General features: G+C 41.4%; 1 protein-coding gene across 1 annotated transcript in view; it reads right to left on the bottom strand.

Annotated features, from left to right (window-relative positions):
- URB1 (URB1 ribosome biogenesis 1 homolog (S. cerevisiae)) overlaps positions 1–22,207 on the bottom strand; it is a 49,571-nt gene that overhangs the window by 11,601 nt on the left and 15,763 nt on the right. The window contains exons 14-31 of the mRNA XM_026044949.1: positions 20,490–20,612; positions 17,940–18,052; positions 16,845–16,964; positions 13,945–14,061; positions 13,389–13,527; positions 12,387–12,557; positions 11,002–11,198; positions 10,174–10,398; positions 9,437–9,616; positions 7,776–8,631; positions 6,116–6,317; positions 5,740–5,917; positions 5,128–5,186; positions 4,326–4,519; positions 2,990–3,119; positions 2,859–2,903; positions 1,701–1,872; positions 1,063–1,165 (exon numbers count right to left, since the gene is read on the bottom strand). Of these exons, the coding sequence (XP_025900734.1) occupies positions 1,063–1,165; positions 1,701–1,872; positions 2,859–2,903; positions 2,990–3,119; positions 4,326–4,519; positions 5,128–5,186; positions 5,740–5,917; positions 6,116–6,317; positions 7,776–8,631; positions 9,437–9,616; positions 10,174–10,398; positions 11,002–11,198; positions 12,387–12,557; positions 13,389–13,527; positions 13,945–14,061; positions 16,845–16,964; positions 17,940–18,052; positions 20,490–20,612 (3,324 nt within the window). The remainder of the gene's footprint in view (positions 1–1,062; positions 1,166–1,700; positions 1,873–2,858; positions 2,904–2,989; positions 3,120–4,325; positions 4,520–5,127; positions 5,187–5,739; positions 5,918–6,115; positions 6,318–7,775; positions 8,632–9,436; positions 9,617–10,173; positions 10,399–11,001; positions 11,199–12,386; positions 12,558–13,388; positions 13,528–13,944; positions 14,062–16,844; positions 16,965–17,939; positions 18,053–20,489; positions 20,613–22,207) is intronic.

Genomic DNA, 22,207 nt, shown 5'->3' with positions numbered 1-22,207 from the left:
GCTTCCCTCCAAGCAGGCAGGACCCCTAGGCACCTCCGGGAGCTCCTGGCCAGCAGCAGAGCACACACTCTCAGCAGTAGCCAAGCGGTGCTCAGCAGCCGTGGTGGGCTCACTGCCCGTGGCTCTTTTGGGGTCTTCTTCACTCACCAGTCCCTTGGCTCCCTTCTCTCAAAACAGGTTTACTGATGTGCGTGCAAGGAGCTAACCCACCGCCTCTAACAGGCAACATGCACAGTCAGTTCAGTGACAGGGTCTGTTACAGAAACCAAAGATTTACTCATCAATAAGCATCCTCCCAGTGTCCAAATCCCCTGAAGAACAGAGGAGGAGCCAATTCCTGCTCCCCAAAATTCAGCCACTGGGCACAATGCAGCCCCAAACCTATGAACACTGTCCTGTCAACTGCTTGTGTTGGTACAGTGGGTACCAGGATGAGGAACCATCTCTCCAGTAGCTGTTTTGCACCATAACTGATGCAGGATACAGCTCTCTACACCTTCATCAGAAAAAGTATGACCCTCCAGAGGTGAATATCCTCTGCTGATCATTCTTCTGCTATTTATTGGTTTTATGCTGTTTTACCGTGTTTTTTTTTTTTTTTTGTGCTATACATAGTACTTTTCAATATAGATGTTTGCAATAGAGAACCATCAATATTTCCCTATTTTTTGTCTCATCCAAGCTGTGCCCAGTTCTTGTTTAAGAATCTCACCATCTTAAGCACAGCAACTCACCTACATAGGGTTAACATTTAAACAAGCTGTGTGGAAACAGCTGGTATTCAAGAGTAGGGTGGTTGGTCTGCCCCTCTCCTGCTACGTTGCAAAAGTGCTTTAAAACGACTTGAATGCCAATTAAGCCTATGTATTTTTAAGTCATTCTGCAAATTACAATGCAATGCAGTAGGTGGTTAAATGTATTTCTTCTCTTCAAAGCCAAGCTCATTATTTCTTCGTAGTTTTAATTCTTAGGTTTAGGATAACAGCTCTCATACAATTGGGGCCATGCAGTTCCCCCAACAGAGTAAAATGACACAAAATGTGAGAGGAGCATTCACCTTACCTGGTCTTGTCAACTCACTGAAGAGCTGCAGTAGAAAACAGGGATCATAGAAGTCATCGAGACTCCTGACACTTTCATCTCTGTACAGTGACTCCTGCTCCTCCTGAAAGCAAATCCAAACAAGGACAAGGATGATTTCCAGGCTGTTCTCAAATTGCCCCAACCACGTCAATCCATTCATTCTAGGGCAGCTGACATTAAACCTTACAAAATGCAACTATAGCACAGAGCAAAGCATGCTTGAGGTTATATTTGGCTTTGATCAGCAGAGTTGCAAAACCATTTCCCTGGACCAGCATGAACAGATATAGACACATTCTAGAAAGCTGCATGAAAGACTAAGTTGAAGAATTAATTGTCAGACAAGCTTTGGACAATCACATTTAACAACCATGTAAAAGTAAAATTCTAGTCTCAGTTATACAGGGCAATCTTGGTGGTGCTGCACAGTCACATCTGCAGACAAGATGTGGTCTGCACATTGCAACTCATTTGAAAAAAAATGAATAAGCASATTTTTCATTTCCCTCCCAGTGTAAGCAAAGTGCAATACATTACACTACTACAAGAAATAAATGATGAAAGGGAAAGTTTTGCCACCTCAGAAGGAGAATAACCAAGAGCCTGAAACAAAGCACCTCAGACGACAGAAGATGGCGATGCTGAGGGAAAGACAGAATGGTCTTCATCATCTTTTCTCGATCTAGCAGACACAGAATCTCCTCCATGCTTGGCTGCTGCCAAAGCGACTTCCCCAGACTCTTGCAAGTCTTGTGATGCTCCACAGCTGCTGGACCCCATAGCAGGATCCTTAAACGTTGTTAAAAAGAAAGCCATTAGTCAACAGACTGTTAGCCCAGAGCAAAAAAGCAAACATATGGGATATAAATTAGTATTTAAATTTTTCTTCACTTGTATTTATTATCCTGTGGGGACTTGAAATTAGAACTCGTTTCCCTGGCAACGCTTTCTCACCTATCCAAAAGCTTTTCAAACTCAGTCTGAGGGTAGCTCATTAACTATCTCCAACTTCATTAATCCAAGTCAGGCCTTTTTATTTTTTGTTTTTGCTATAAACGTGGAAAGGATGACAGCAGCAGTATGAAGAGACAATGACCAAGACCTGAACAAACAAGACTGTCCCAAAYGCAGCTGATATTTCACATCCACAATGCTTTGGTAAAACAAATTCCTCAATCTCCTCCTCAGAGTTGCATCTGGGAAGTTTATTTTGCTATCATGCTTAAAAGGCTATTGATACTGTCATTTCTATGGGGTACTGCCAGCAACGTGCCTGGAGAGATGCCAGTGACATGGAGGGATGGTGCTAGGCTTCCAGTGACTCAGGTCCCAAACACGAGTGGGCTCTGACAGCCTGCACACGCTCTATGTTCACTCAGATTAAACTCCAGTGCTGGGACCAGCTCTAGCCAAGTGCCCAGCTACCACTGGTCACTTCAGACTACAGTGTGAAAATGTTTCTCCTTTAGCAAAGCCACAAGGGCTTGGGGCCTTAGTTGCATCTGAAGCCTAAGAATCTCCTCACATAATTCACTAGCGTTTGCAAATGCTTTCAGGGCAGATTTAGGCAGGATGTAAACCAGAGTCCTTACTTCTGGAAGCCACTTAGGCACTTGGACTTCTTGCAAACAAGGACATTCATTTACTGTCCCTGCCACAAACCCACAAACTGCAAGGTTACTTTCCTTTCTCAGTTTAAAATAAATGTAAATTGTGAAAAATGTGAAACACTTTTTTTTTGCATATAAATAAACATAGGAAGGTGATCAATTTACCTGGAGTTTATAAGACTTTGATTATTCTTCTCATATAAATGGGAAGGAGAAAAATTTTTTATATAAAAAAAAAAAAAAAAAAAAAAAAGGCAGTGAAAGAAGGAGAAAACCAGCTCTACCAGGACACCCTTCACAGACTGACACACTTACCTACAACACTCAGCGTAGCTCCATAGGCACCCAGCAGCACAGCAAGGTGATTGCTCTCGCACACAGAGGGGCTGAGTTTCACTATTATCAGCAGAATATCCACCAAGGCTTCTGAAATAAACACAAGTTTTGCTTTCTTGAACTCTCAGCTAGACAACAGATATACACACACAGGCACACGTAAGCTCTCTCCTCCCGCCCTATATAAATATACGCGTATATATTCCCTATGCACAATATATATACTACTGTGTATACTACAYAACATCTTAGACCAAAATCTGCTTTTATGCGATAAACAACACAAAACATTTCCCTGATGATATTAACAGATCAAATGATGCAGTTAACTCCAGTGGAACAACCTTTTGGAAGAAGTTAAAGCCTGTACTTTACAGCTCTCYGAGAAACAAACCAAGTGACTGGGCTGCTTAAGGGCAAACCAGATGTTTGTGGTAGACTGAGGAACTAAATCTGGAGCTTTCTACTCCTGGTATCTAAAAAGCAAGTTTTTTCCTCCTCCAGGATCTACCACAACATATTACATGTCAAAACAAAACGGATCAAAAAGACTGCAGCCTGAATGAATGTGCCACTGATACCAAGTTTCTGAATTACAAAACTTAACCCCAAAGGATCCATCTACTTGTTCTACAAGAAACAATTCAAAGGCAATACATAACAAAATCTATTACTTGTTTTAATTTCTCTAAACTTGTCTCTTCACAAAGAAATTTTTGCTCTTTTCAGGTGATTTAAATTTTCTTTACATTTTGCTCACTGATATACCCAGGATTTGTTATGAATTTGCTGCACAAGAAATTTCCTCTCACTTTCTTATGCAGCTCATGCAAATACTGACTCTCATGGCACTTCACAGAGAAAAAAACAAGGTGAGCAACAGGTTAAATGACAGGTCAGGTGGTATTTTAGTCAGCACCGACAAAGAAACAAAACTTATCCTATATAGAGACCAAGGCTTGTTTATATTACAAATGAAGGATATTTCTCAGGAAATATCAGATACATTATCAAATACACACGACTAAATTAACATTTTAGATACAGATTGCAAAAATCTGAAAAAAAAAAAGCTTATTAGTGTTTTTAGAAGACCTCAATGTTAAAACAAGCAGCCATTAAATGAATGTAATATTTGAATATAAGTAGAGGCACAATTTGAAACTAAATGGAATGAATAGCTCTGCAAATATAGGTAGGTGGATAGGTTACTGAATGGTTAGAACATAATGCTGAGAAAGACAAGATTACATAATAAAGTTAAGAGGAAGGAAGAAAGARACAAAAAAAAGATACCTCTTGTCTGATTGTTCATGTCCTCTTCTTCTCTTGACCTCAAAATAGTTGATAAAAATAGAGAGTGCTGCGTGACCATCATGTGAAGTTTGGAGAGCTTGACTAATCTCTGACTAAGCGAGGAGTTTTTCTTGTACAATAACTGAATAGCCAAATACAGGGCTTTCAAAAATGCTTCATCTCTGTAACGGTACCTTTAGAAGCAAGCATGACAGAAAAGTYAGACCCCAACCAAAAAGAAAGCTGCTTAAAAAAAACTACTTAAGAAATGRGAACTTTACGAGGAAAGTAAAGAAAACCAAACAAATAAAACATGCATCTCTTCCTCTTAGACTTTTTTATTTAGCTGTTTTTATGCAATTCTGCTGTCTTTCTTACAAAACATGTGAAAAACACCACTTACAGCTGAACCGAGTTTAAAGAACGGTTAGAATTTTGCCTCCACTTTGATTTATCTGTCTACATGATTAAGATTTAAAGGCCAAAGATCTCATTCTGGCTTCATGTGATTTCTGTTTAAGAAATGACTTAACTAAAAAGCTAAGAGTTACATGAGCATAAAGCTATTCCATACCAGGCAAGAAGTAGCTGGTCCAGTCAGCCATTAYTCTGAGCAAATTCAAGGGAGACAGAGTGTTATTTGYAGCCCTGTGCCATGTACTCTAGGTGACCCTGCGTGTGCAGCGGGTTGGACTAGATGACCTCTGGAGGTCCCTTCCAACCCTAAGCATTCTGTGATTCTATTTCCACGGGGGCCAGGGCAAGCCCTAGAGCATCTTTGGTACATCTCAAGATTACTTACTTGAGTCCTGTCTTCACAAGGCTGTACCAGTCATCTGGATCCACCTCTTCAACACAGTGCTGGAGTAAATGAAAACACACATTTATATGCAATGCACGTGGCTTCCACAAAGCTTCCACAGATCAGAGGCCAGCACTTTCTGATCAACACACACACACACACAGAGTAAGCACTCAGGTGGGAGGATTAAAGGACAACAGAAAAAAACAAAACAAAGTAAAACAAAAACAAACCCTACATCAGTTCTGCATCTGCAAATGCACAGAWGCAATTGCACATCTTCCTTTTTCAGTACCAGGAGTGAGAGAGCAAATGATCTCTATGCCACCAGACTAATTTTTCCAAATTCAGCAACAAACTTTGAAAATCAGTTTGTAGTGTTCAGGAGTTAAAAATCAAAGGCAACTGGTAGCATAAAGTCAGTTTCAAAARCAGCTCAAAATTGCTTCATACAGAAGACTTCCGAAATTAGGTTAATTCTGTTAAAGCACCTAAAAGTCATAGAAATAAAAAGTAGAACTCCAACCTGTATTTATGCAAGATACAAACATAAAAATACAATAGCAAATATCCACAGCTTTGAATGCAGGTAACAAAGATAAAAAGTCTCACCAACAATTCCTCCAGTTTCTGCAGCATGGCCCTCTCTGCTTCTTGCTTGCTCTCATCTTTATTGCTGCTGTACGTGACAATTAATCCCTTCATGCAGGCTGACAGCAGGCGCTTCCTCCAAGGTGGCAGCTCTTCAGAGTTTCCAAGCACTCTGGATATGGCATCTGCCACAATCCAACTGCAGAAAGGTTTTGTTGCTGTTATTGTTGTATCCTAAAGCTGTTCTGCTGCAAAGCTTAGCGTGACAGAAACTCAAAAGAAAGTACCACCATTTCAAGATGTTTGTGCATGTGCACAACTACCTCAGTGCTCTGTGGCACAGGTTTTCTCCACTTAAGACAAATTCTGAGCAGAGCACAGCCCTGGAGTTGCCTACCTCTCATGATTCCCTGCTTTCTCGAGCACAGCAGGGAGCTGCTCCATCAGATTTCTCAGCCCTTTGCTTCCTGAAGATGGCAACAACTTTGAAAGAACTTGCAACTTCACTGTCACCTCATGGGAAGCTTCCGCAGCTAGAGCTGCGCTGGAGAGCTCTTTCCACAGAGCTTTTCTCAAGACAGGTATTACACCCGAGACAACTGTGAGGAGAGAGCACGAGGCAAAGGTTTCACCATCAACTGTTAAGCAAAACACACATAATCACAAAAATCCCAAGTCACTCTCCTCATCAAGCCCCAGATTAYTCAGCTCCCTAACTATCCTGCCCTTTCCTGTGTGCTGACCAGTTCTCTTCACTACTTAGATTCCTTCTAGGCAGAGCTCGCCTCCCCATCCAGAATGCCAACGTGCCTGTTTCTGTGGCTATTCATATCTCTATGAATAAAAGAAACAAAATCAAAGTGATGCTGTTCAGCTCAATGCCAGCTCCTAGTTTGGTTCACAGAAAATTTAACAGCCTTAACAATTTAAGGYCATTGTTGGTTTGGAGAGTTTTGGACTGTATGATGGCTTAGAAAGGCATTACTATAGAAAATTATATTTGGAGATTCACTTTAGAGGAAAGTTTTGGACTCTTATGCTTGTGAAAGTTAAAGATAACAGCCTGCAAAACCACATGGCCATGACATTCCACTTACCACCACGTACTCTACCCACACCTGAGAAATAAAGTTTCTACCTCCTATAGTAAGCTGAACAGAAAAGTATGATGGCAGAAAGTCAACCTTTATCAGATCTACTTGCACTGATGGATCCAAGACGTTAAGGGCAGAAGATCTCCGACAGGAAAGCTTGGCCTGACTTTTGACAACACAAATCGCATTTTACACTGTTTCATTTCTCCCTTGAGACTGGGCAAGGGGGAAGCAGCCATAAGTTGACCACAGAAGCCCATTAAAATGTAACAGTTACCAAAAAAATGGTAAGAGGGTACAGCCTACTAAGAATCTCTTTCTGGCTTGACTGTTGCCTACTGGTTCAGGAAGCTGCTAACCTAGAGCATAACGCTGTAAGCCATAAGGCTGTAGTAAAATATTAACAGCTCTTTCTAAAGTCTAGAAGAAAACACTTGTTTTCAATTTGTTTACAATTAATATTTACATGATGGGGAAAATAAATGCACATTTGTAATAGYAACAGAGAGCAGCCTGCAGAAGTGTCAGCTCGTTCATATTTACAATCCACTTCAGCAGCATTCCAACAGACAGATTTAAAAATTGTTTTACATCTTCCAGTTTCTTCTCCTGGACTCCCGTGGGCACAGAGCAGATTTTTAGACAACAGAATTGCACAAATCTTGGGGTTTTAAGAAGTATGAAAAACAGGTATTTGGATAACATAGAAAAAATATATATGATTACAGAGTATTGTGCTTGGCATCATAGATTTACAGGATATCTGAACATCTAAAGCATCATATGACCTCAAATCTATCAGTATCTCTTAAATTTTTGCCTAACGATGATATGAGGGCAGTAACATTCCCCGGCCTGTTTTGCTAGGTGAGTCGCTTTATCTGAAGTTTTGCAGCAAAAATGCTTCCTAGAAATCCTTCTAGATAATATTTAATCATGAGAAAGGATCAGTTATGGCTTTACCTGTGGAAGGACGGGCGAAATCGTACTGCTCTCTGTACTGCAAATACACGTTGAGGAGCGGCAGAAAGCTCTCCATATTTTTCCTGAGGTAYTTCTCAGTGGCCCTGTGCAGACACCACAGCTCAAACTGCAGCAGGTGAGTCCTGCAGTGCTTTATCAGCATGGCCACGATGGCTAGGGCGGTTTCTGACCCCTGTGTGAGGCAGTGAACTTGCACCTCTAYGTCGACCGCGTACGTGAAGACCGGCTCTCTTTGGAGGGCCTCGAGGAAGACTTTATCCAAATCTTTGCTGGCTGATGCTGCCATGAGCACTCCCAAAGCTTTAATGTGCTCTGTGGACAGCAGCAGTTCTCCTCTTTGAGGCTGCCTGTGGTAGCTTTCTGTGAGGAGCTGTACCAAGAGCTGTCCATAGAAGCTCAGCTGTTTCCCTTTCCCAGGGGATTTTTCCGATTTCTGAGCAGTCAAGCTTGTCTCTGGAAGCTGCAGCATAGTCAAAGTGATCTCTTTGAGCTGAGCTGCAGCCATGTACTCATGTAACTCCTGCAGAGCCTCCAGCTGCTGAGACTTCTTAGGYGGGCCTCCCTTTCCTTCCTTCCCCACAATCTGTAGCTCTTTCAAGAAACTTCTCGTGATAGCTTCAAAATACTTGGATAATACATGTATGTGATCCATGCGCTGCAATATTGGGGCACCCTTTTTCAGCAGCTGGAGCACCCCAGAATTGAGGTGAGCTGACAGGAGCTTCACAGTCACAGGGTTTAAACTGTGCTGAGGAAGAGAACGTTGCTCTAAAGCCAGGAACCAGCTTTCCAAAGTAGGGTGTTTGAAAATCAACATGAGCATATCTTCCAGTGTCTGTAACAAATGGTTGCAACAGTATCAGTGAGCGAGTAATTACAGTTTGGAAGAAATCATTCATTTGCCCATATTCCATAATATATATTTTTTTATCATTCCTGGACATCAAATTATCTATTTACTGGTCAAAGGATCAAGTAATTAACAATTTACAAGCATATCACTACAATTATTCCAACATTTATGATGTGAGAAGCAGGCCTCATTCTGCTATGGAAAATAATTCACATTTTTACCAACATTAACCAACATCTCATAATCATTCCTTGAAATATAAGTAATGCTTACAGACTTCTGGAATAACACAAACCATTTTCTCCTTCTGCTCATTCATAGGAACACAAACCAAAGAGCAAAATGACTGAGGTTCAGTGAAACATACACTGTACATACTGTGAAGCATACAGTGTATATCCTTTCCCCAGGCTTACTGGTATCTTGGCAAAACTTATAGCAATGTTTCTACAAAGCAGTAAAATCCTATTCAAGCCCCTTCACAGTAAACACATGACAAATGTACTGCAATCCTCACTGAAATTCCTGAACTCCTCTGCTAGTTCCTTCTTGTGTCACGCTCTGCTGTGTGAAAACAATCAGCCAGCTTCATGTCTTGGTGACCAGTGGAAATCAAATAACATTGTCTGTGCTCAGCAGTAATGACTCTGAACTCAGAAATCATTAATGTCTAAAAGTCTTTGCTYTGGTAAATGCTTCAGCAAAACTCAGATGTTTTCCACACAGAATGAAATCAAAATTTGCTAACACATAAGAATCTGGCCTGTACATCAACAGGACTCTGTACCTTGTCATTTGAAGACTCCACCGCAATCAGAGCTTCCATATCCATGAAGAGATCTGATTCAGCCTGAACCTCTTCTTGTTTCAGACGAGTATCAGACTCCACCTGATCACCCTGGCACAACAAGCTGCCCAGCAGGTCCACGTAGAGATGGAGAAGGGGAGGACCACATGTTTTACTGAGCTGTGAAAACACAGACACCTTGGAAGTTAAGAAAAGAAGGGGAGGGGGATAAGAAACTAATTATGCAACAATTAAAGGAACTAATTAAGAGCTTCCTAGAATATGACCTTTCTGGGAAAGGGAAACCATTGTTGTGGTAGAAACATGATTTTAAGAAAACTCTCAAGATATCAAGCAAACTTTCACAGATTTTCATGCATGTTCATCTATAGTGTGATTTCTAATATACTACAGACCGACAAACATGACAGAAGCCAGAAAGACTTCTTATGGAGACTCAAGAGATGGATTCACATCTGGAGCACATGTGCACTACACGTCATGCACAAATTMGTACGGACAAGTCCCAGAAAGTAAGACTCTTCAACAGTCAGAAGGACAGATATCTGTTTGAAAACTAGGTGGAGTTTTGCAGGTGCTCTTTAGCCTCAGTGAAAGCTGAGTATGTGAAAAAGCTGCAGAACAGGATCCTTAGGTTTTTAAAAGACACGTCACTTATATGTGCTGCATTAAAATAAAATAAAAAGCCTACAAATTCCTGAAAACATCACTCTTACACTGCCGAAGTTCTCGACCGTGGTTTTCAGGTATAGCAACACATGTTTTACTCCTAGCAAAAGCTGGTCAGGTGGGAGTTGGGAAGCCATGTCTCTCAATTTTGCCTGGATGCCATCTTCCAGTAACATCATGCCTCCTCTCTCATAGGCTCTCTTAAGCAAAGTGGTAAACACAGAATCCAGGGGCACAGCAGGTCCTTCGCATACCTCTTTGCGCTTTTTAAACTGTTTAAAATGGAAAGAACACAGGAGAAAATAAGTTTAAGAGCATTTAAGGCTACTGTTCAAAAGCTCTTGCAGCCACCCAGAAGTTCTGTYCTCGATACACATGCAAAATCCTGGGCTGGTGCTTGTTTCTACTCCAGGAGCACATGCATGCAAACCTAAAGCCACAGAGCTGGTTCCCATGGGGAATTAATATGTGGTCACTGCCTGGTCAACTCAAAAGCACAACCACCTGAGCACAAATTGCCCTTGGTAGTTTCCAAACCCTTCCTAGGAGGGCTGCAACCAGTACACGGGTTCCTCTGGCTGGAGCAAAGGGGCAGCACTCCCACATCATGCCCCACTGTACCTAACAGGAAACAAGGGTGCTGGTGCTTGGGAGAGGGCCTAGAACCCAGGAGCCCTGACTTCCCTTCCCAACCACACATACTCCTCACATTGTTAAAGAAAAGGCCTTCAGCAAATTCAAGTCCCCTGCAGTGATCACAAAGCAACAAAGACTTAGTCTAATCTAAGTGTATTTTCTGACAGAAGTGCAACCTTTATAAACAGGATTTTTAATAATTTTGCCTCAAGCATTCAAGTGGCTTCAAGCATCCATACCACAGGCTCCCGGCTTTCCTGGGGAATCCAGAGATTATAGTATTGATTAAACTGGCAGAGCTGAGGATACTTAGAAACTTTCAAGGACTTCAGATCTTTATCATAGAGCTGGAACATCAAGCAGAGAGCAAGGGGATCTCTCTGAGAGTGTAGGAGGTCAGTGAAAACGGCAACAAGATACTCTGTGATGTGTTCTCCTAGAAAAACAAAACAAAACACTGAAACCTCTGTTGATAGAAGTAATCTGTGTACATATACACACTAAGACCACCCGCTCTCCCTTCAGCCCTGCACAACAGTATTTATATATCATTTATTTGAAAGCTACTGAAATTAATTTGAAAGTGTTTGACAAGGTAGACAGAACTACCTGAAAACAAACACCACCATAYCGCAGTCTTTGGTRTATATAAATAATCCCACTGCGGGAYGCATGCTTAGGTAGGCCTCTTCCTTCAAACAGGTGCAAAACTCTGCCTGAACTGCATTATGCTCTGCTGTATTCGTCTGCATTTTGACCAACAGAGACCCCAGCCCAGCAGCATGAAAGAGTTGATCTGTACCGAGGGGAACRTACTCAGGGTAACACTCGCAGGTTAAATACGGAGGGTTTGCCTTTCAAAACTGTGGAAGGCCTCCCCGAGGAGCTACTCGGCAGCCACATATGTAGGATTGGAGAGGAGCTCTGAGGTCGGCAAAAGCAGAGGGAATCCTGCCCTGACTCCAAGAGCTACCCTCTGACTCTTCGCTAGATCCTTTCCTCAAGGAGACAGTCAGCAACATTTATCTCTGAACTTCATCTCTGAGGTGGAAATTTTCTTTGGAAAACTCATCTATTCCCTACATACTCAGCAGTCCAATCCTCTCTCCCTACTAACCAACTAAGCACAGCTGTTGATACCTACTCCTGGTCTGCACATTCTGTGCTTAAACACTTCTGTTGAAACAACTGCCACCAGGTTGGGGCTCTCCATACAGGGTCACTGTCCCTGCACTGGTCATCAGCTCCTCTATGCTGTGCTCAGAGTGGATCCTTGCCTCATCTGGGGTCATTTTCCTCCTCTACTTCCCTATATCTTGGTGGAGAAATGTGGGCTCTGCTGTACTGACCCAGACAAATTTGCTTTCCCATCAAGTTCACCAGAGTCAAGGGGCAGTTATTTCCATCTCTTTCCACTTTAAGAAGAGATGGCTTCCCTAAGGTCAAAAGAAAAGGACAGAGAGATCTCATACAGTTTAATGATGCTCTTCAGCAGGGAACACACTGAATCCAGGCCTCCTCCTGCTTGAATGGGAGAGAATAAAATGTCCTAGAGAGCTCACTAGGTAAGAGCAACCCAACTTTCACTCTCAAGGATGATATATAGAAACACAAACATCTGTACCTGTTTCATTTTCAGCCTGAAGCAGCAGTTTATTCCTAGCTTCTAATGCAGCAGGAACAACAGCACTAAATGGAAATGTTTGGATAACAGTGTCTTCATTTAAAGTGAATCCAATTTCCTCATCTAAGCCATCACTGCCCTCAACGAGGACATCCACCATATCCAGGACATCTATTATGTAAAAATAAATAGATAAGTAAAAGATTCAGAAAAATTAGAAACCAAAGAAGGATTGAGTGCAACATTCAAGGAATGCAAAGCAGTTTCTGAATCTCCAAAGCAGAAACAGGGTAAAAGACACGTTTGCCTAGCTCCTAAATGTAAAAGTTCAACCAATTGCTCTTACAGTGTGTTTAAGGTCTGGCTTTCAAAACTGCTGTCCAACAGACCGAAATGAGAGAAAAGGTGCATAACTGCCTGTGCACTCCTTGAAGAACTTCCCAGTTCTTTATGGCCAGAGAATCAAATCTTGTCTGAGACGGAGTCAAAGTCAGCTTTAATATATGAACAAATTACCATATATTTCATGGCTGTCATTAAGTCTTGGTAATACAGTCAACCCAAAGCCACTTATCCATCTGGTACTGAGTGGTATGGGACTCAGTTACCTTGCATTTATGAAATTCAAAATCCTATACATGGACTTAAGTTTCAGCACAACAGCTATCACCTGRTAAGTTTTCCAGCTGCCTGCTGAGATTAAGGGTTTCCTTGGGCAACTCTGGAGACAGGAAACAAGTTAGAAACTGACGAAACTGAAAAGAAACCTGAAACACCCCTAAAACAGCATAACTGCCTGAGAAATTACTTTCTGGGACAACCAGATAACTTTGCAATTCAGACTTTGGTTCCAGTACCAAACATGCAGCTACAAAGTTAGATCCTACAGGTCCTCACACAAGCAGGATTTCTACGGTCACAGTTGGCAGTTTGCCCAATTAGGGCCACAAGGTCTAGCACGAAGCCCTGAAAATCTCCATTGCTGCAAGAATCACCACATACCATCAATGTGAGAGATRGGGATGCTGACATTATCGGAATCTTGTTTAAACATATTAGCTTGGAGCATGCTGSCCTCCTGAACAAGGTCTGCTGCCTTATCTGTATATGGATACGGATTCGTCACCAGTTTCAGCAGAATCTGTTAACAAAGGTTGAGAGATAAATGTGATAAAAGTGACAGGCTAATGAAGTACACAGAAATCACGTCTGGTTAAGAGAGACTCTAGGCTAGCAGTGGTTGAAATCTGGGAAAAAAATAACAGGACATATCATATATGTTTGTCTGGGAATGTAGATCCATTGCTGGGGATCTTTGCCCTCATGTCAACAAGYGCTGTAAATCAATTTACCTTTCTAGATTAATTTTCCCCAAATCATTTCACCTTCCTCCCACTCAGGACAAAAGAGATGTCAGCTCTATACAAAACATAAGTCACTGCCTTCCTCAGCATTCATCCACAGATCTTTGAAAAGTTTCTCAACAATAGCAATAAAGTAATTAGTTTCCATTAAYGCTATTCTTGGCATTGTTTATCCAGATAATTTGAACAGTTACCCTTTCCAAAAATTGAATCACGGCTTCCTTTTTGTCTTCTTTTGTATTATCCAAGTGTTCCAGCCAGATGGAAAGTTCCTTCCACGTATACTCAAACACTCCGCTGTCACGTAAAACCTGTCCAGAAAAGCAAAGGGAAACACATGCTTTTACACAGCAGCTTTAATGTTCCATTCGTCTTAGAAAGAAAAGTGAACACACAACAGAGTCTCCAGCTGAACACAAGTCTTTAAAACCCCTGCAAGGCACTTTTTTAAAAATAAAAACTAGCTTCCCAAGTCTACATCAAYTGGCTTCAGCATAAGGCCTTAGATCTTTATCATGGCTCTTTCACTTACTACCCTCTCAGCAAGAGTCAAGTAAGGTAAAAGCACATTACAGGTTAAGACGGAACTTTTATTCACATGCATTTGGAATACAAGAGTTTTAGGAGCACCCAGGACACAGGTCCTGGTGCTAAGCACGTGCCAGGGTCAGCATGCAGTTCAGTACTCGTTCTGAAGGYTGCTGTGCTCTCTGTGCTCATTGCTCTGAGCTCACTGTGCARGGGTGAAAAGAAAAAGAACTGGCTGCACCACAGTGCCACAGCCAGGGGCTAGTCCATCTTGCTGATCACTGCCCGCAAAAGAGCCCTACTGAGTACAGCTGTTGGGCTTCATGGCCATACAATGCCAGAAACAAAAAAATGCTAAATCCCCCAAAAAGCTGGTGGAGAGGTTTTTTTTTTTTTWAWYMMCMMYWAWWAAAWTWWAAAAAAAAAAATCACTGCTCAGTTAATCCAAAAGGAGGTTACTTTTGCTTAAGAGTAAGGCAAGACAGGTAGACAGCCAAATAAATAGTAGGTTCTGATGACAGCAATATTCAGGGAGAAACATGGGCATACTTGGGAATGTGGCTGGAGGGATGGGCATAATTTTGCCTCCAGGAAGGAAGAGGCATTATCACATTTAGACATTCTAGCCCACATTCATCCTTTGCAAATTCAGTCTCTTAACTAAACGAGGAACTTGGTGACCCCATGCTTCCTTTGTGAGAAAAAGAGAAAGGAAGGAGAAGGAGGAATTGCCATCCACATGACAATCCAGCTGGCAGTTGATTTGAACTGCACACTTTGAACAGAAACACCTGCCCTTACTCTCATTGACAGAAAATACCTTGAATTGATTCCTACATCTGGTACACAAGCTAAAAACCTGTAGTTACATRGGATCACTCTATGCCTGTTTTTCCCTACACATAAAACACAGAAAAAGTTACCCAGTTACACTGATCATTTACTCTACGTACACCACCAGCAGCTATAAAAATAACCTCTACTTACAAGAATCTGATAGGATAATTCATTTAATGGCAAAAAAAGTCAAGGATTCATTTTTAAATAATTAGCTATTTTTGGCAGAGTCTCAAAATAGAAATATACTTGCAACTCTCATGAAAATAGGTAGGAACAGAACACGAAATCTGAAAACAGGCCTTTCAATTGTATGGCACTGTTGAAAACAAGCAAAACATACTCATTAACATCTATTCTTAGCAGCCTTTCTGAATTGACTTCACTGCCCTAACTTCTCGGCTTCTGTTTTCTCTTCAGAGAGCATGTAAAGGACTGAAAGTAAAAGAGGAAATACGAATGAGTCAGACAGCCCACGTCTCTACTCCACAAAAGAATCCAAATACGCTGGAAAAGCTACACTGGGTGGGTTGTGATTGAGATATTCATAGCTGCAAGACAAAGCCACCCTGCCTCTGTCAAGGTCTGCACATTTCACTGTGCAAGTGTCTTCACACAGTGGGAGGCGAAACACAAGTGATGTCCTTGGGTTCAAGGCACCCCTTAACTGCTGCCCTCTTACCAACCACGTTCCAGCAGCCTCTCTCCCCAGTAGCACAGGACACTGCCTACAAAGAGAGGCCTCTTCGTGGCCTAAGCCTAGAAACGGAGCTCCTCTGAGGAAAGCAGTCACTTCCAACCTCCAAAGCACAGCCTTAGTGCAGCTAAAACCTAATTCAATCCCTCTACCTTTGATTGCATGGACTGGGCATTACAGCTGCATCCTATGACTGAACTGCGGGTAGAAGTTAATGCAGAAAGCTGTGTGGAAATACATATGTGTGCTCCTGTTACCACAAGGCTCTGCACAAAGCTGCCATGGTTCCCCCTGGCTTAGGTTCCTTAGAAACCTGTAGGGCACCTTTGAGGGATTGTTTTTGTTCTGTTCTTAATATTGATCTCGATCCTTTTTTAAGTATCTAAAAGGTGTCCTGGTTTATAAAGGTTTATAAAGTCTCCTTCTCCCTTCCTGAGTTCTGCAGTGATTAGCACTTCTGAAAMGAGAAATAACTCTTATTTAAATACACAGAAGGGGATTTTCATTGATTTGAAGACTAAGGTACTGCCCGTTTCAGAGCCAAGACTATAATCAGACTAGACTATTTTGCAGGGACAAAGCAAACTAGCTATGTATGAGGCCTCAGAAAGCATGAGGCAAAAAAGTACAGRTTACATATCAGGATAAGAACAAAAACGTAGCAGTCACAACTAATCTTTGCTTGATCAATATCTACATGAACTACAGCAGCTTATTACCGCATCACAACATTTAATTGATCCTAGCAAACAGGAATCATTAAAAAGCTATTTTCCTCACTGTTCCTTCTCATCAACAATTKCAGTAAATTCAGTTGACAGTATTTATTCTCACAAGGTGTTTAGCTCATGGTAGGTAGTGTAGAGCAATTCCGAAGAACCATCATGGAAAATGGTGCAAATGGCTTTGCAGGCCACACGCCTTCCTTTCCAAAGCAGCAAGGAAGATGCCCTAATGGAAATATTTAGAATCCTGAGATTTCAGATGAATGGAACATAGTGAACATCTTGGTATTTCAGATTAAAAGCTTACCTTAATGATCAGTTTTTTGGTTGATATTTTCAGATGAGAGCGGTTACTTGTAACAAACATTTTCATCAATAAATAGAACACTGATTTTTCACCAGACACCTTCTCTGTCTCAGAGGCATCCTAAAAAGAACAATATATTAAAATTCCCCTGAAGCAGTAATACAGTACAGTACTATATTGCACTGAGACAGATATCTAACAAAGGGAGGGTATTTCAAAAACCTCTCCTGAAATACCAAGGCAACAATTGAGTGGGATGATTTACGCTCCTTTTGCATCCAGTGAGCCARTCAGATCACTGCAATAGCTTTTGGAAAGTGCAAAAAGTGAGGAACAGCAGAAATACCAAGTAACCCGAGGGTGCAAAATAAAAATTACTTTCCTTCACAATCATCCATTCTACCTTATAGACCTGTCGTTTTGTATTTCTTGAAGAGATTGAAATTGATCCCCAAAGAACAAGAGAACAGTGCAAGTCACAGGGTCACAGGGATGCTGAACATTTTCCAAAGGCCAAATGACACCCCTTAAGCCATTTATCCTGTTTTTCCTCAGTGACTTGCATTTGATACCTAACAAGCCTAACTCTCCGCTCTGCCAGATTTGGCTTTTATCTCTTCTGCAAAAAACCTGTGTGTACTAAAAAGGGTACAGACACAAGAATATACTTCAATAGTGCTCCTCACTTCTCCTCCAGGGCTGACTGGATACGACAGAACAGAAAATCTCCTACTAAGCAGACTCACTGTCACAAAGCCATGTGTCTCTCTGTTTTCCCCCAGCTATGCCATTTTCCAACCTAACAGAAATCAGCAAGATCTCATTCTAGCCCCTCTGCAAGAATGAGTAAACCTAAAGGGACTTTTCCCAGTCCTTTTCAGGTGAGGCAAAAAAAATCTGTCCTCGTGCAAAAACCTTTCAGCTCAGAAACAATTCTTCACTAATGTTAAGGCTACAATTTCTACTGGCATTACAAAAGGTTCAGCTTCTGCTGAAGCATTCAAATCAAGACTAGCTTAAAACCATTCAGGGACAGATATAAAGATCCAAGGACAAGAGGCCAAAGAAACACAAACTTGCCTTGGATACCCTTACCTGTACTCTGAACCAGGCAAATTTATTTGCAGGCAGTTCCAAGGCCACCTTCAGTATATGGTACTGCAGCACAGGAGGGATCTCCTGTCGGAGGCCCTTTTCTGTGACGATACCTTAGGTTTGAAAGCAATATAATCAGTTTGGGTATTTCTTCACAAGAATGTCAGAAGCACAAACCCGGTAAGGTTTCAAAACATCAGTGTGAGACAATCAGGCAATTTATAAACTTTTAAGCCATGTGAACTCTCACTACCAACAGATCAGTCCATAAAATTGTACCAGCTATTTAAGCACACATTGTTTAGTAAAGTAAAAAAGAAGCGCTGCCTTTGAGTGCACTTTTTGAGCAGGGAGAGGGAAAGAAATGACAGAACTCTCAAAGCCACAGCTGAAAGAAGGAAATGTCATCATTTTCACCATCACGCTCTGCCATATTTCCTTTCATCAAAATTAATATCCCAGCTTGCTTTATTAACTTCTTGAGAGAATGACACTTTCTTTTCTATCCTATTCCACTTCACTGTTTCATACTGTAACAAAGAATCTTTCACTTCATAAAGAGGTGTCCTGCCTTTTATCCATAACAGAAAAATAAAGGCAGTTCAATACCAGAAATAATGGGATAAAGAGGGTGAGTCACCAAGTACTCAAGTCAACTAAATATGCTTTGAAAGGGAGAGAAAAAAAAAACTACATATGAGGCTGTTTCTTCATAGCTCATTTAAAAGCTCTTTTTTTCACTAACAGACTTTAGTTAAGGTAATTTACCCAATGCCTATTCTTGTGCATCCCAAAACATGGACATTGGTGACCTAAAGGCCCATGGACGCAACTCTGTCCAAACAGCATTTTGCTTCCCTTTCCAGTCTCAGTTATAAATGGTTGTATTCCCACAGAAGCAGTACTGGAAAATTTTGCCTACAACTCATAAATCGTGGCTCACAATCCTTACTGCATTAAATGGGTACAAAATGTATCTATTTACTATATCTGCACAAAGAGGAATTCCCTCTTGTGACATTAGATGCCAAAATACAGCAACATTGCTAATGAGCTTCCTGATAAAGATTTAGATAAAGTAACATCATGCAGGAGACTGCTATTCTCCCCACACACTGAAAAAAAACAATCATGATAAAAGTAAAACAGATGAGCCAAGAACTCAACAGAGTAGCAAATGGACAAAATATTTTTATGCTGAGATTTTTCCAGAGGAGACTGATGAATTAGCTGGTTACTCTCCTCCCAACCCAAACTTTCTATGAAGCATCCAGTTAAAAGAATACATCCGTACCATTGAAACTAAGAAGAGTTTGGAAAGTTTGACCTAGATGAAGGGACAGAATGCACCCTCAGCAAGTCTCCTGATGATACAGAAGTGACACCAAAGGGCTGGTGACATTCAGAGGTTGGAGAGATGTGCAGATGGAGGGGAATCTCATCAAGCTCCACAAACATAAGTGCAGAGCCCTGCACCTCAGAGGCACCAAGGCAGGCTCTGCAGAGAGCAGCTCTGTAGAGAAGGAGCTGGGGGTCCTGGTGGATGACAAGTTGCCCAGTGGGCGCTTGTGGCCAAGAAGGCCAATGGCAGCTTGGGTACATTAAGAAGAGCTCTGGGGCAGGTCAAGTCCTGGTGAACCTGCATCTAGAGTACGATGGGCTCCTCAATACAGGAAAGACATGGAGCTATCATGAGGGAGTCCAGTGAAGTCCTTTATCATCCTAAGATGATTAAGGGCCTGAAGCATCCCTCATATGATGAAGGGCTGAGAAAACCAAACTCTTCAGCCTGGAGAAGTCTAAGGGGAGACCTCATCAATATGTGTAAATATCTCAAGGGAGAGTGTAAAATGTTGGGGCCAGCTCTCTGCCATGGTGCCTAGAGACGGAATGAGAAGCAACAAGCACAAGCTCCACAGGAAGCTCCATCAGAAYGCAAGGAGAAACTTCTTTCCTGTGAGGGTGACTGAACACTGGAATGRGTTGTCCAGAGAGACTTTGGARTCTCCATACTGGGCAGTGTTCAAAAGYCACCTGGACACAGTCCTGTGCAATGTGCTCTAGGTGACCTTGCTTGAGCAGGGGGGTTGGGCTAGTTGATACTCAGAGATGCTTTCCAACCTCAACCATTCTATGATTCTATGCAATAACTTGCTTATAATGGATTACTTAGACAGCCAAAAAGAAATTTTGCACCCATATTCTCAATGACAGATGGATATGTTTTCCTCAGAAACATTAGAATTAAATCTCCATAGAGGAAAAAAATCTGTAAGAATATCATCACATGCCTTGAGTAAGACTGTATTGCAACCTTTGTCTTACAACAAGGAGCAGAGCAGCTATAGATTTGAGAGGACAGTGTCCCAGAGCACTGCACAAAAAGCAATAATATATGTCAATCCAATGAAGAAACTAAAATAGGTTACTTTTTGAAAACTGTTCYTTGTCTATGCAGTAAATAAGTGGTAATGAACATTCCCATTCTCCTGAGGGCTTTACAAATAGCCAGCAAAAGTTGTGATGATAACAGAAATAGCCATAACATACCTTTAAGCAGCTTACTAAAATCAAAGTTGCTGCGTGCTACCAAGTGGGGCACGACCTTCTGATAAAGGCATATGACCTGCAGGAGTGCAGCTTTCAGAAAGAGTGTTTCRGCATCATCTGAACCTAAGCAAAAAAACAAAGTGTTAACACACCTGACTTTACACCAAGAAAACAGTGGAACACCTGTCCATTAATGCTGCACGCTGTCCAACAYGAGAATTACTGTGTGTCCTGACTTGCCTATGAACTGATCTGTTATATTCCCGACTAACATGAAAACACAAACATCAGAGGATCCCTATGTCAGTCAGTCAGTATTACTGACTGAGTACTTTCTAAACTAAATCATCTTGTTCACTCCTTGAATTGACAGCTGCCATTTTAAATTTAATTATAAAGAGCTTACACATAAAGAGACAATTTCAATATTTTGACATCCATTAGAAGACTCCAATCAGTCCCACCCCTGTTCAACTTAAGGTTGAGCAACAGGAGAGAAAAAAAGTGAAGAAATTGGCAGGATGYTGGTTTTAGAGGGCTGTATTCTTAGCCAATGTCAGGTAGGTTTGACTGTGACAAGTACAAGAGACAGTACAATAATTATTAATAAAATATATATACATACACTACTAATTCATTACATCAGTTAAAAGTTTATTTCTGTCTCTTCCCATATTCAAAATAATACTTTCCAAACATGAACTGCTGGGTGAAGGAAGCCAACAAAAATCTGTACGAGAGAAGCACCAACCCCAGCTAAGGCAGCCACTTGTAGCCATTTCCATAGCTAAACACTCTTTTAGACAAGAGGACACATAAAAGCTACTTGTTATCCAGTCACTAATGAAAGGAAGAAAATTAACGAATGATGGGCAACTTTTTTTACACTTAGGTTTTTTCTGCTAATAGGGTCTGCCTCTGGGAGCCATGAAGAGCTGGATGAATGCCATGTATCAACTATGCCAGAGACTCAAATTCCATAAAAAAAAAAAAAATCTAGTTGTCATATTCCAAATAACTGATACCATGTTACCACCCCTAGTGCAGAGAAACTAAAGTAGCAGTTTGTTTGACATAAATTACTGCAACGGTCTCAGTAGGCGTGCTCCCAATCATGATCCTTAGGGTGGCGGTGTTGACAGCTTATTTTGCTGCATGAAGTCATCCCCACACAGAAGGACACACTCTGTTGATCCCTGTGCTCCAGAATATCCCAGTGTGGAATATGCCCCGTGAAGGGCATGATGTTGTCAGCTTATCTTCAGTCAGTAACTAAAACACTTCAGGCTGCTAGCTAAGCTACAGAGAGTACCCCAAATTCCAATTCCCTGCAATGGGACTATAAAAGTAAGTATTTTAGAGGGAGCACTGTTTAATTTTTTGTGAAAGCACAACTGAACTCTTCATCCTTCTCCCCCTTCTCAAACACATGCACATTTCCACCCTTGCACTACAGCAATACATGCAGTAGCACAGCCGCACTAGCTAACAGTGTCATAAATAAAAATGATCTCATGCAGAAGCTTGACTAGAGGAGGGAAAAAAGTACTCAAAAGAGTTATTTTCCAGACAGATCAGTTTCTCTATCCATTTTATTGTGTGGCTCCAAAATGCTTGTACTGGCACAGGAGGGGCAGAGCCAGCAAAGTCAAAACAGCATAACATCWAAGCATTAATGTTCACATATTTGCCAAATCATGTCTTCAAGCAATTCTGAC

The sequence above is a fragment of the Nothoprocta perdicaria genome, unplaced genomic scaffold (assembly GCF_003342845.1).
Source record: "Nothoprocta perdicaria isolate Ctin4 unplaced genomic scaffold, notPer1 scaffold_391, whole genome shotgun sequence".
Classification (NCBI taxonomy): domain Eukaryota; kingdom Metazoa; phylum Chordata; class Aves; order Tinamiformes; family Tinamidae; genus Nothoprocta; species Nothoprocta perdicaria.
The sequence above is the reverse complement of the archived record's forward strand: the minus strand, read 5'-3'. Positions and strand labels throughout refer to the sequence as shown.